The sequence below is a fragment of the Misgurnus anguillicaudatus genome, chromosome 10, assembly GCF_027580225.2.
Source record: "Misgurnus anguillicaudatus chromosome 10, ASM2758022v2, whole genome shotgun sequence".
NCBI classification, from domain to species: domain Eukaryota; kingdom Metazoa; phylum Chordata; class Actinopteri; order Cypriniformes; family Cobitidae; genus Misgurnus; species Misgurnus anguillicaudatus.
In genome coordinates, this window is record NC_073346.2 from 20,505,453 (window position 1) to 20,519,784 (window position 14,332).

Here is a 14,332-nt window from a genome sequence, read left to right on the forward strand (position 1 = left end):
GAAGACGAGAGCCTGTAAGAAGGTCAAACGGCAAGAGACGAAAGTGAAGAGGGGGGCGGCGTTTGTGTCTGAGTGTCACTCTCACTGCAGGGGTACAGACTGAGAGACGTAATGGAGAATAGATGAATAGAGAGAGAGAGAGAGAGAGAGAAAGAGAGAAATGTTGTGGATGTTTATATGTTGTGGATTAAAACAAAGTGACCCAAAAAAGTGTTGCCTAAACAAACTAATGTATAGGGTAAGTAACACATGACACATAATGCATTAAATTATTGAGATTTGAAATAAAAAATTCACATTAATATTTTAGAAAATGTATAGTATACAGTATAAATACATTTTATTTGCTCTGCTTTTTCACTTTTTCTCAATATTTTCTATGTCTTTTATGTCTATTATTTTAAGAAGCCATATGACAAAAAATAAGCATAAACAGAAAACTACACTCTTACAGCAGCCTGGTCTCACTGTTAATATGATGTAATAATACATAACTTTCAAAAACACAAAATGTACGTTTAAATAGAGACTGAAGTGTACAATGTAGACGTATTTGCAACATTTAAACGTAGAATTATTAAGTTATTACAGCTACAAAACTTAAAATATTTACAAATCTTTTATACCATAAAGATTGCTGTAGAATTTCCCTTTAACCATTTCATCGATAATGTTACCACCCTAACCCTACCCTAAACCTAAACTTAAACCCTTTTTGTACAAAAAAATTAAAATATGTAATGTATTCTTTTTATATTCTGCAACGTAATGGAGAGAAAAATGTAGATTTTTTTTTACAATAATAACAAGCATTTAAAAGATATTTTAAGCCACTAATTCAGTCCTACACGAAACAGTTTATTAAAATCATGTACTATTAGAAATAAAAAGTGTAATCACAAATAATTTATTTATTGCGAAATTTTAAAGTAGTACCAAAAGTAGTTAAAATGACTATGTGCTGACGTGTAAAGTACAGAGAAGTATTAAAGTTATCAATCCACAACGAGAACGTTAATCCAGCTTCTCCCCCCTGTCAAAATTTGTGCATTTCAAAATTCAAACGTACACTGAAAGACGACAATCATTGTCACAAATCTCCTGATGTAACACACAAGAGCCAATGAGCATCACTGCTGTAAAGCTTCTTGAGGCGCCATATTTGAATTCAGATTTATAACTAATGCGAGATTTGATGTTTTTGGTTGCTGATGAGAACTGGAATCAAGATCGCTGGATAAAGGGCAGAATTTGGATCTATTCCTCGTAATCGTATGAATTTTTAAGATGTGGATACAGCGAATGAATAAAATGAACATCTTTTGTGAATTTATGTTGTGTTTTGATATAATTATTGTTGCACAGAAGAAAATGTGTTTTGTGTTTCATGGCAAACAAACTAAATATTACAAAATGGTTAAATGATAACAGAAACGTTATTCATTTTAAGGTCTTAAAGTGTATTTTTGTTTAATATTGTGTTATTTTCTGAAAGTCATGAACATTTTATTAGGTAAATGAGTAAACAAAAAAGTCAGAAAAAATAAAAGATGTCAGTAATATGAATAAGAAAAGCCAATGCCCGCTCTTCATTTTAATATTTATAAATATAAATACGTTCAAATCTGTACATATGTAAAGCTGCATACATAATTAGCATATTAGTCCCTACAATACGTCAATATTATACGTTTTAGTGTGTATGAAAACGTAAGTAAATTTTTACGTAAAAATACACATGTATTCTCATGGCATCACGTTGGTTAGAATGGATGTGTTAAAACAACACATATTTATGTTATTATTGGAACAACACATTTTGTGTTACTTTTAACACAACTTGTGTTTTATTGTAATACAAAATCAACACAAAATGACATATAACGTGTTAAAAGCATGACACAAACAATGTGTAAAAAATTAACACATCCTTTCTTAGAGTGTATCTTAAAAATGATCATTAAAATAATAAAATAGATAACAATTATATCAGAATTAGCCAAAGGCTACCAGATTAAATAAAAAGCAACCAGTTAAACAACATTAACTAAGGGACCAATTAGTCCAAGAAATAACTTAACTTCAGTAATTCTGACCCGAAAATGATAAAAGCATTGACATTCACAAAAGAGTGCAATGGTGTACAATGGTAAAATAATTTTCTGGGTGCATGACTTTTATTGACTTTACTAAGAGGACTGATAAAGTGTCATTAAAAGAGGCTGCTAATGAGACTGATATATGCTGTTAATGGTGTGTGTATATAAGGAGACTATTGAATAGAACAAGCATCTGCAAAGACTAAAAGGATCTAGGAGAGTGTATAGGATAAAAATCACAACCATATCAATAAATTAAACCAATTAAGTTATAATATTTTTTTTTACAACATTTAAAAACCTAATACACTTATAATGCAGCAGTTGTCAAAAGGCATTTCTTTATTTTAATTATCTAAAGATTATATGACATGTCATGTGATATATTTGATAACGACTATAAGAAAACTGCTGAATGATGAATCCTCATTTGTAAGTCACACTAGACAAAACCATTAACAAAATGAATAAATGTAAATGTACTATTCTCCGTATACATTTTAACATGTGGGTTTAAATCAAATCAGCATATAGCAGAAAGAATAAAAAACATACAATTAATTTGATTGTTCAAACAGGTTTAGATACAATTGAAGGTTGCAGAAAAATGTGATTAGGTTAAATTTACAAAAAGTAATAAATAAATAAATAAATAAATATAATGTATTTAGGTTGTTTTATTAAAATGTATTTATGAATTATTATTTTATTAATAGTACTAAAAGAATTGAAATTGTAATAAATAAATAAAAATATATAAACCATGCACATTAGTTAGTTAATCAAAGGCTGGGCAACTCCATAAAATTTCATTAAAAAAACTTGTAATAAAATTTCTATTAAATTGCAAACTTAACAGTTTAAACATTGAATGAAACAAGATCTTAATCAGTCAGTACAACAATTCATATATTTTCTAACCTTAATAATTACCTTTACAATTAAATATACCAAATACTAAATGTTTTATTTTAGTATCGTCAGTGTTCTGTAAAAATACAAACGGCACCTACAGCTTTTCTTGTAGGAAAATTATTATTCGTATACAATTTTTTTGAAAATGTACAAAACAAAATGGCAGCGTTTTGTTTTCATGCTCAAAATGGCTGCAATTGCGGTTTTTCCTTGTATCAAAAATGGCTGCTGTGGTATGAAGCAGAGACCGACTGGCAAAGAGAAGCGAGAGATGAAGAGCAGGCGAGAGGGAGAAGCAAGAAAACCATCTCCTTACTGCAAGTGCAATATTTTACTTATTACAGCCAAACGAAAAACACACAAAAACGTTAATGCTTTTGTTTTTCGTTTACGATTTCTGAACAATCGGTGACTGCGGTTAAAAACTACACTGGGTGAAAAGTCACCAAATTAGTTTTTCCTAGCGTTTCGAGAGAAAAGCTTTGGCGAATGTGAAACTAACAAGGCGAGAGATGTGGGTAAGAGGAGAGGATGAGGTATCCACAGAAGTGGGCAGTAAAAATGGACAGGGTTTTTTACGGGTTTAAAAAATAAACAAAAGAGCTAGAAAACTAGAAGAAAGAGAAACAGACAAGATTTGGGAAAGGAAATGTGCTCACAGCGGTATAGAGTGAGTTAAAAAAGCAGAAAAAGAGAGAGATCAATTAGAGAGAAAGTAGAAGTGACGGAAATGCTTTCTCACAGCGGGGAGGAAAAGCAGTATGTACGAATGAGCGAGAGGAAAAAACAACAGCAGAATTAATGTTTTGACAAGTTGCCCCGAGTAAGTGGAGGTAGACGAGCGAGTGAATAAGATTAAAGACGAGGCACCCAGGAGCTTTTTTGTGACAACACTCTTATTAAGGAAAAATATTGGGATCTTATTTTTTATAATTTAAGCACACCACAAAATTATAGCTTTTTCTTACAAACACCCATTCTTGGCTGTTGTGGGCATTATATATATTTTAGTTACATAGTAAGGGGACGGATTTAACTGCAACACAGATCTGAGCTTTTGGGGAGCCTTTAAACATAAGGGGGAATGATTTTACTGTTACACTCCACAAACAGCAAAATCCATCACAGTCTAATGAGCACTAAATTTGCTTTATATATATCAGACCTTTAGTACAAAAGCTTTAAACACTTACTCGCACCCGAGATAGCAAAAAGCTTCTTGCAGCATTAATCATCATCATCCAAGAAAAGACAGCACATTATATCTGTAGTGGTGACTCTACTCCTGATCTGAGTTTTGTCCTTAGCTTATTCTGGATCCCAGGAGTCCGGTCATTATGGCTCAAATGATCTAACTGAAAAGCGCTCCACTCGATTAAACTTTAAACAGCTTTTTGAAAGCACAGCATGACTGGTGTTCAGTTCTGACTGCGACTGCAGCATTGTTGCTATATGGCTAACGGTTCGGAGGCTAACGCTGGCGGGTCTGACAGAACCCAGAACACAGACTGTAAGATAAAAGACCTGTCACAGGAAGGAACCAAAACAGTCTGCAGCATTACTAGGAGGGACAAACAACACCTGTGCAAAACATGCCCCAATACAAACTCTCATCATCCACTTCTGCTTTCATTCAGGATCAGAAGGGAAAGGCAGTGAAGGTGTGGAAGAGATGAAGGGGGTTATCATAAAAAAATTGAGTGCTGAAATATTTAGAGCAGAGTGAAAGCAAATGAGGATAATAAAAGTAGATATTCATTAAAAAAAGACATTTTTAGGTTAAGAGAAAAGCTTGAAGTGAATAGTTTAGCAGAATATTGGGTCACATAATATGGGATTTTAAATGGCCAAATCTAAATAGTGAAATAAAGAAAGCACATTGACCAAGACCAACACACATGTTAAAATTCAGTGATGACACACAACAAACACACAGAATGGCTGAAAGAAAACAAACAAAAACAAAAATCACTTATATTTTACACAATAGGCATGGGCCGATTACCGGTTTCAAGATCGAGGTTTTAAACACACTGTAAAAAATTCTGTAGAAATTACAGTATTGGCAACTAGCTGCCAGTAACTTACTGTAGATTTTACATTAATGATATTTACTGGCAACAGTTTGTTCAAAGTTAAATGAACATGAACATTTTTCCGTCTTTATTTTCTACAGTAAGTTACTGGTAACCAGCTGCATAAATACAGCTAATGGTTTACAGTGCAGTCAAAGTTTCAAAACCACTAAAATGTTCTGTGATACCATCTCCAAGGTATGAGCTGTGTTTATACAAAATTCATTAAATCATTAAGTCATGTGATTGATTTGATGTTTACATTTAATTTACATAACGAAAATATTATATATTTTTTGAAAGCATATTATGATTTAAAGGCTTTATTTTTACGTGGCGTTTGAAAATTACACATTTTAGTGTTGCAATATACCGCAACACCGTGAAACCGCTATATTTTTGCTAAAGGTTATCATACCGCCAGAATCTTATACCGGCCCATGCCTATTACACAATTTGTACTCTCAATTACAATATTTGATATTGGACCAGAGACAAAAAAAATATGGTAACAATTTACAATAAGGTTGTATTAGTAAATTAACTAAAATGAACAAACAAGGAACAATAGTGTTTTCAGCATGTATTCATTTTTGTTAATGTTAGTTAACGTCAATATAGTATTCATGTTAGTTTATGGTGCATTAATTAGTTAACAGTTCACACTTGAAATTATAAATGTAATAGTGAATGCCGAAATTAACATGAACTAAGATTAATAAATGCTGTAGAAGTGTTGTTCATGGTTAGTTCATAGCTAATGCATTAACTAATTGTTAACAAATGTATAACTAAAGCGTTACCAAACATCTGTTAAATAATCTGCTATAGTTACCAAAAATTTTCATGTAATAAAATTACACTTATAATATATGCAGCATAAAGTTGCAAAGTTGGTTATGCAAGTCAATTCAACCTAATGTTTTAAGTTTTGACTTGTAATAAATAAATAACTTGAAATTGTTTAACTTTAATTTGTAGAAACATCAAAATTAAGAGTTTTGATTTTAAAAAGCGATATCTCAGTTTTAAATTTTTTTTGTCAAAACATAGCTATATTTTTTAGTTACTGTATGAAGGCTTAAATCAAAACAAACCAACTGCAGTTGGATTAATATCAATTGGAAGGCACAATCAAAAACAAGATAAAAAATGGATTTACCTAATTTTGGAAGCAAACTCTTATATACAGTACTGTGCAAAACCACCACTAGACTTGTTGTTTCAGACGTTTAATGTCCATTCATATTTATTTTTCAATCTATTTTATTAAGATATAAATAGGTAATATGTACAAAAATATATATATAATTTTCAGGACTAAATGTCTTCTTTAGGCATGGTTGGTTTTTAGTGTGACCTCTCCTGGCACTAAACACAACTTGAGCGTTTGAATGAAGTAAAAAAACGAATTTCTTTAAATTAGGATTTAATTTTATTTAGGTTTAAGAGATCCTGCAGTTTCCTGCTATTGCTCAAATGGAAGGGGAGTTTACCCTAAATACATGACACATCAGTTTACATTTTTATACAGTTTTTAATACTACAAACACATTTCCTGTATTTTCTGGATGTATTCTATTAAAGGGACTGAGAAACAATTGTATATGATCACTATAACATTGCAAAAACAACAAATCTAATTCTGGCATGGTGGCCTAAGACTTTTGCACAGTACTGTATGTTGATTTGATATCATTTTTTACAGTGTACAAATGTTTTCATTATCTTAACAACCTTTTGATCTACAGGAATGTGTGTAAATGTTTGAAATTAGTATTGTGGAGAAAAATATAACTTTGAAAAATATAACATTTTATTAAAAATGTTTTTGAAATAGATAACTTGGACCAAATAATGAAGAAAAAGCAAACAATAACAGGCTAGAATAGGTGGGTAGTCCTTTATTGCTGCTTTAAAAAGCATCTCATCGTCTCAGAAGCTGCTTGTATACATAATAACATTTTATCATGTATACATTTTTGTAAATTAGTAGATGGTGGCTACATTGAAAATAAGTTCAAATAGAACAAGTTTTATTTATGTATTTATTTATGAATTCATATGAAATCATACAAAATAAATCGTGCAAAAACGTACGATTCTAATAATTAAAAAAAACAACAACAGCAAAACCCAACCCCTAACCCCGCACCTTACCCCAACGTCACAGGGGTCAAGGCAAATCATACAAAAAACGTACAAATGTGGTACAATATGTACGAATTCTCGTGAGATAGCGTTGAGATTTACACAATGAAAGACAACCAGAAATCAGGAAATGAAAAGAGATTGAAGGACCAAGTGAAAGTCCAGTGGATCAGAGTGTGATTAGTTTTGCTCTGGTAACGTCAGATCATAAAAGTGAAGGAGGGGAGAAAAAGACTAAAGGAAACCGAGTGGGGAAGATTAGTGCCACTCCAGGAGCGACTGAACACTAGAAAGAGAGAGAAGAGCAGGAGGGAAGAGCAGAAATGTTACAGTTTAGTCTGGATTAGTTTCAGTCAGAGAACAGAAAAAGATAGAGAGCAAGGGAAAGAGAGGAGGATAAAAGAGATGGACCATCTCTTTGCACAGAAAAATGCGCAAAGACGAGAAAGAAAAGTTGTCATTCCACAGATTCATTAAAGCACCCAGCCTGGATAACAAAGTAACTGTCAGTCAAAATGAAAGAAGATCCATTTTCTCCAAAACAAAAAAAAAACTTAATCAAACATTCAGTGCCTCTGAATTAAACAAAATCCACCTCAGATCATCCTCACATATTAGAGAAACATTTCAAATCAATTGCATGAGATATTATCCTCTCTGACCTCAAAATCTAAATTTTTCTTATGAAATGCTACATAACTCTCACAAAGCAGCAAAGCTCTCCTTAAAAAACAGATGTACTGTTTGATTTCCTTTATATAGAATAAAAACAATGAGATCAAGTAATTCAGATACATGTATGTTACCTATCAAGCTCCATACTACGAGGCATAATCTTTTAAATAAGCACGGTGGACGCCTCACTAAGCTTTTGAAACATTTTAACAGCATAATTAGGTTGACTGCATTTTTACAAAAGGTGCCACGAAAAGTTAAGGAGACTACGAGAGGCCAAGAGGCAGGTTTGGGGCCAAGGCAGGACTTAGATATTGGGTTAGACAGCTCCTAAGCTTGTGTGCGTGTATGTACGCGTGTGAAGCGAGAGGTGGAATTGGGTCGGACGGCTTACGGACTGGACTGCCATTCCCACTCTAACTGGGCGGCATTCCCTGCTGATCCCGTATCAGGCAAGTCAGGCGGAAGGTCAACATAACTGCAGGGGTCTGAGAGCAAGCCTTGCTTGATGCACACACAAAAGCTTTGGCACAGACGATTTTTATTACAATATTAAACATTAATAACACTTATACACAACAATGAGGTTCTATTTGTTAACTAGAATTAACAATGAACAACACTTTCTAAGGATTTATTCATTTTAGTGTACTGGTCACTATATTCATAATAAAAAATGGAGTAATGGAGTTCACTTTGTTTTCGCATTTACTTGAGATATCCCGTGCATGGATTAATATTAACCTTAAAATAAAAAACAAAATGTAATTATTATTATTATTATTAAATTTGAATACTTTTTTTATGAATGCCATCAAATTAGTCTTTTTTTGATATTTTTTTTTTATTTATATTGAAATGTAACTTTCACATTAACACAAACCTCCTCAAATTCCCTTACAAACCCCATAACCCTGCAAACCCTTGAAAAATAAAATAACAAACACTTCATTTGTCGGAAAAGTGAAATCCATTTACAACAAATAGAGTGTAGTTTTAATATATAAGCTTTAATATATTTACCGCAAAACACAAGTTTGCCAGGAACGGCATAGAGAAAGAAAAGATGATAAATAAAACGATACACAGGGAAAGAGGGAATACATTAGAAGGGAAAATGGGATGATGAAGACCAATGTATAAAAGCTAGGGCAGGGAGAGGGAGGGGCAAGAGAGGTTTGCGTGCGGAGAGAGGGGGATATCTGAGTGCGTGACAGGGTTTGTTGGGGGGGCACTTTTTAGAAAAAGTGTGGACAAAAATATATAATAAAAGAAGTATGTACTTACTGGGCGGACAGCACACGGTGACTCGTAGCTTCATACAAGGGAGGGGGGGTCCATCATCCGTCGATAGAGCTAGAACGAGAAACAAAGACGGAGGCTGAAATCTTTGGAAGTGAGAAAGAAGCAGCTAAATTTGTTGCCACCAAATCGATGCTTATGACTACTCGCACAAAACACAAATACACATATAACTCAAGTCCATAAAACGAGCGCTTGACTCCGAAGAAATGGCTAATCCATTAGCGCGAGCGGGAGGCGTAACGCTCCCGTTAATGCTGAGCTCGGCAGGACCGACTGCAGAAATGATGGACACTGTGATGCAGTCAGATGGGTTGCGTGCAAACATTCACACTTCATAAATGTACATGATTACACCATTACGACATTATTTACACACTTGGAGGTGATATTTTCTTTCAGCCCATCTCCATCTAACAGGTTTCATTTAAGCGTGACTGCATATCTATTCCAAACAAAATTTAATAACGTAGTCGCTTCAAACAGCTCAGACATGGACTAACACTTTAAATCCACAGAGGTAAACCAGAGGTCAATTTAAACACCTACTATGTGTATTTTAATAGCATATAATAATAAACAAAATCACAACAGGGCAATTTAATATCAATTACATGCTTCTACCTAAATGACATATGGAAATATGTTTAAAGGGGCCATGGCATGAAAATCTGACTTTTTCCATGTTTAAGTGCTATAATTGGGTCCCCAGTGCTTCTATCAACCTAGAAAATGTGAAAAAGACCCAGTAACTTAGTTTTGGTAAAGCATTCTCTACAAGCACATGAAAAAATAAGTTGTTGAAATTTGACTCTTCTTATGATGTCATAAGGAGCGCTTATTATAATAATACCACCCCTTCTGCACTATCCAATCACAGCACTCCCATTTAGTGCAGAGAAAAGCACAATTGAGTTTTAATTGCAACAAACCACCATCATTGTGATCAGTGTTTGAATTTCATCAGCTCATTTGCATTATAAAGGACACACCCAAAACGGCACATTTTTGTACACACCTACAAAGTGGCAATTTTAACATGCTATAATAAATCATTTATATGGTATTTTGAGCTAAAACTTCACATATGTGCTCTGGGGACACCAAAGATTTATTTGACATCTTAAAAAAGTCTTGTGAAATGGGCCCTTTAACGCACTGAATATGGAAAATATAATATGCATATAGAAAGTAAACTAAGGAATTAAAGTAAAACTGAAAGTCAGTGATCATCATGCATATCATGCTATTTTTATTGAATTGTATTAAAATCTACTTCCTGAAATGTGTTATCAATTAAATTAATATTTAGATAATATTTCCTATTACATTAAACTTGCCAAAATAGTTTATTTAAAAAAAATCTGACTTTCTGCTAGTGATGGTCGTTTTCGAAGCACTGCTTCATGAGGCTTCGAAACATTTACGAATCTTTTGTTTCGAATCATTGGTTCGGAGCGTGTTTCAAACTGGCGTGTTTCACGTGATTTTAGCAAACGAGGCTTCATTACGTCATAACTGTTTCGAAACGTTTCGAAAATCCGATGGTTCACCACTAGGGGGAGTTGATCACATGACCAATGTCTACTATGTTTCGGTGAACTCGGGTCAGTTTTATTATAAAAGTTCATAAAACATTTATCCTTCTCACTAATAACGCTGCCATTTTGTCTATTTATTGTTTATAGACAGATTTAATGACAAAAATGTGCATAATTAAAAGGGTAGTTAGTTTTAATGATTTGTTTGCCCTAAATAAAACTAAAAACACATAAAACACTTTTAACTATGTCTTAATTAAGTTAAATAATTTTTTGAACATATTTTAATAAAAATCTTGCTATTATTTTGTAAAAAAAGTGTAAAATGTTTGGCCATATTTGCTTTACACTATTTTGACCAGCAGGGGTCGCCAGCGTGTGTGGTGTTTCGAACTGCTTCGAAAAACTGAATCAATTTTCGAAGCAATTGGTTCAATTGATTCGAAGCTTGAAAAGCTTCGTTTCCCCCATCACTACTTTCTGCTATAGAGGCAGTTGCTGGCGTATTAATGTGTTAGGTTAAGATTAAGGGTAAGCTATATTGCAACTGTGCAGACACGCAGACAGACAAAACAGGTGTGTTTCGCTTCATTAGTGAAGACTCTCGCAGACTTCATACCAGGCCAATAATATTATCAATGGCATAGCCCTGCCTCAACACCTAATCCTCACATAAACCTGCACACATTATTAATTTAGAGTAATGCACCCAATTTATGAGCCGAACATTTCATTAAAATGTGACGTTTCACTATAGCCTATTTGTAAGACCACTTCAAATTTGGGCCAAACCTGTACACACACAGACAAATCTATAAAGGACATCACGAGCCCTACAATGCAATGTTTACACACAGGCAAACCTCAATATCAGCCGGCCATCGCAAATTCTCTTCCCAGAATCGAAGCAGCAGGTCTGAGGGAGAGCCTCTTAAATTCAGGCCTGAGTGAGTCTCTGGCTCCATCTTTAATCATAACCATAAATCCATAACAGCCATTTCAGTAACACACACCACAGCAGTGGCCATTTTCATCTAGCAGAGAGGCTTTTACCCCACGTCTAACAACCGCAGATACGTCCATTTAGCATACGTCGTAATTTCACATTGACGATAATGAGAAAGGCTGACTCCAGCGGGGCTGTGTGTGTATGTTTGTGTATACGCGTGTGTGTTTGGGTTTTCTAAAACTCATACATGCAGTATGTGCTGTACGGTAATGTATGGGTATGATTTATAGCGCTTGAGTGACCCTGGATTTTAGAGTCAAAAGTAAACTCAGAGTTATATAGTCAGATCATGAACATCTTTAAAACGAAGCAGAGACACAACGGTGAGGTGACGGAAACAGTTTGTCTTGCTTAAATTTCACAGTCAGGCACAAAATCCTATTTGCCTTAGCCTGAAAAACATGACTATAGCAGAACTGTTCACCCAAAAATGAATTATTTATTTACCACCCGTGTGTTATAAATGTTTTTTATTGATACCAAAACCTCAACAAATCAAAAATTAAAAACCTTTAAAAGAAATATACAAAACTGCATAGCAAATAATACCAAAAAAGTCAATATAATTAATGTATCCTACAAGTTTTCTGAAACCAAATGATAGTTTTGTGCACAATTTTCTCTTCCAGTGAGTCACTTACTATTGTAACCAGATCAGGGGTCTCATTTATAAAGCATGCGTATGCACAAAACGGGGCTGAAAACGTGCGTATGCCAGTTTCAACGCAAAGGTTGTGATTTATAAAAAAACAAACTTAATGGGAGAATGGGCTTGCAGGGTAGGATCTGAGGATGATTCATGTACGCACACTTGCAGGTGATTAGGGCTGTCACAATTATTTAAAAAAAATCATCTTATCGGATTGTTTGACCTCATCGCAATGATTTCGGATCACCGCAATGATTGCATATCTCTTTAAAAAACACAAGGGGGGGCTGCAGCGCCTGTGTAAACGAGACAGTATCAGATGGCGCTCCTTAACTGACAGTGTAATGCGAAACATTGCAAAGCCATTCAATACCATGGAAAAAACAGCATTTAAAGAAATGCTGCAAATATTTGATTAGTATGCAGTGCCAGGTAAAACATACATTTCCAAAACTTCAATTCCAAATTTAGGGAAGTGAAGAATGCTATTAATAAGGATCTGTAATGAATTTATTTTTTGCAGTTATTGTGTTTATTTTCTATGAAGAATTTTCAGTTTTTGAAAGATAAATTCATTAAATAATTACTCATAAATATGTGTTATGTGTATTAAAGGAATAGTCTACTCATTTTCAATATTAAAATATGTTATTACCTTAACTAAGAACTGTTGAATCATCCCTCTGTCATCTGTGTGTGTGCACGTAAGCGCTGGAGCACGCTGCGACGCTACGATAGCATTTAGCTTAGCCCCATTCATTCAATGGTACCATTTAGAGATAAAGTTAGAAGTGACCAAACACATCAACGTTTTTCCTATTTAAGACGAGTAGTTATACGAGCAAGTTTGGTGGTACAAAATAAAACATAGCGCTTTTCTAAGCGGATTTAAAAGAGTAACTATATTTTATGGCGTAATAGCACTTTTGGGAGTACTTCCACTCGGCGCAGCAACACCCTCCCTCTCCCATTATGAGAGTGAGAAGGGGAGCAGACTTTTCAGGCGAGTCGAAGTACTCCAAAAAGTGCTATTACGCCATAAAATATAGTTACTCTTTTAAATCCGCTTAGAAAAGCGCTATGTTTTATTTTGTACCACCAAACTTGCTCGTATAACTACTCGTCTTAAATAGGAAAAACGTTGATGTGTTTGGTCACTTCTAACTTTATCTCTAAATGGTACCATTGAATGAATGGGGCTAAGCTAAATGCTATCGTAGCGTCGCAGCGCGCTCCAGCGCTTACGTGCACACACCCAGATGACAGAGGGATGATTCAACAGTTCTTAGTTAAGGTAATAACATATTTTAATATTGAAAATGAGTAGACTATTCCTTTAATATTTACCCGGTAAACCTTTTCAAAAGATTAAATTTAAATAATCACAACAATGTATGAAAATTATTTCATAAACAAACAAAAAATGTATGAGAATTAAATGTCAAAGCAATAAAACAGACAATTAATTGTCATAATCGTAAAATTCCAAAAACAGGCAATTAATCGCCATAATCGTCACAATTTAGCAGACAATTAACCGTCAGCCAATTTTTATAAACGCTTTGTTTTATAAGTCTTAATATTATTTGGCGTATGCCATTTTTGGCTTTTGTGCATACGTAGACTTTTAGTAGTTTTATAAATGAGACCCCTGATCAGGTAAAATTGCTCTTTAAAGTCATTATTCTCCCCAAAATGAACCAACCCGCAAATCAGACTGAATGATTAATTCACAAATAAGACTGATTGAACTTCACAAATCAGACTAAATCATTCATGAAACTCATTCAGCTCACAGCAGACTTGATCCAGTCACAGCGGTTCTTGAGATATGAAACTATTTCTTTAGTTAATGACTTAGAATAATATGCACATACAGTACCAATACAAAATACAGTAGGGGTGAGTGGGGTACA

General features: G+C 33.9%; 1 protein-coding gene across 1 annotated transcript in view; it reads right to left on the reverse strand.

Annotated features, from left to right (window-relative positions):
* efna4 (ephrin A4) overlaps nt 1–14,332 on the reverse strand; it is a 58,421-nt gene that overhangs the window by 4,008 nt on the left and 40,081 nt on the right. Inside the window, exon 3 of the mRNA XM_055210682.2 lies at nt 9,203–9,271. Within this exon, the coding sequence (XP_055066657.2) occupies nt 9,203–9,271 (69 nt within the window). The remainder of the gene's footprint in view (nt 1–9,202; nt 9,272–14,332) is intronic.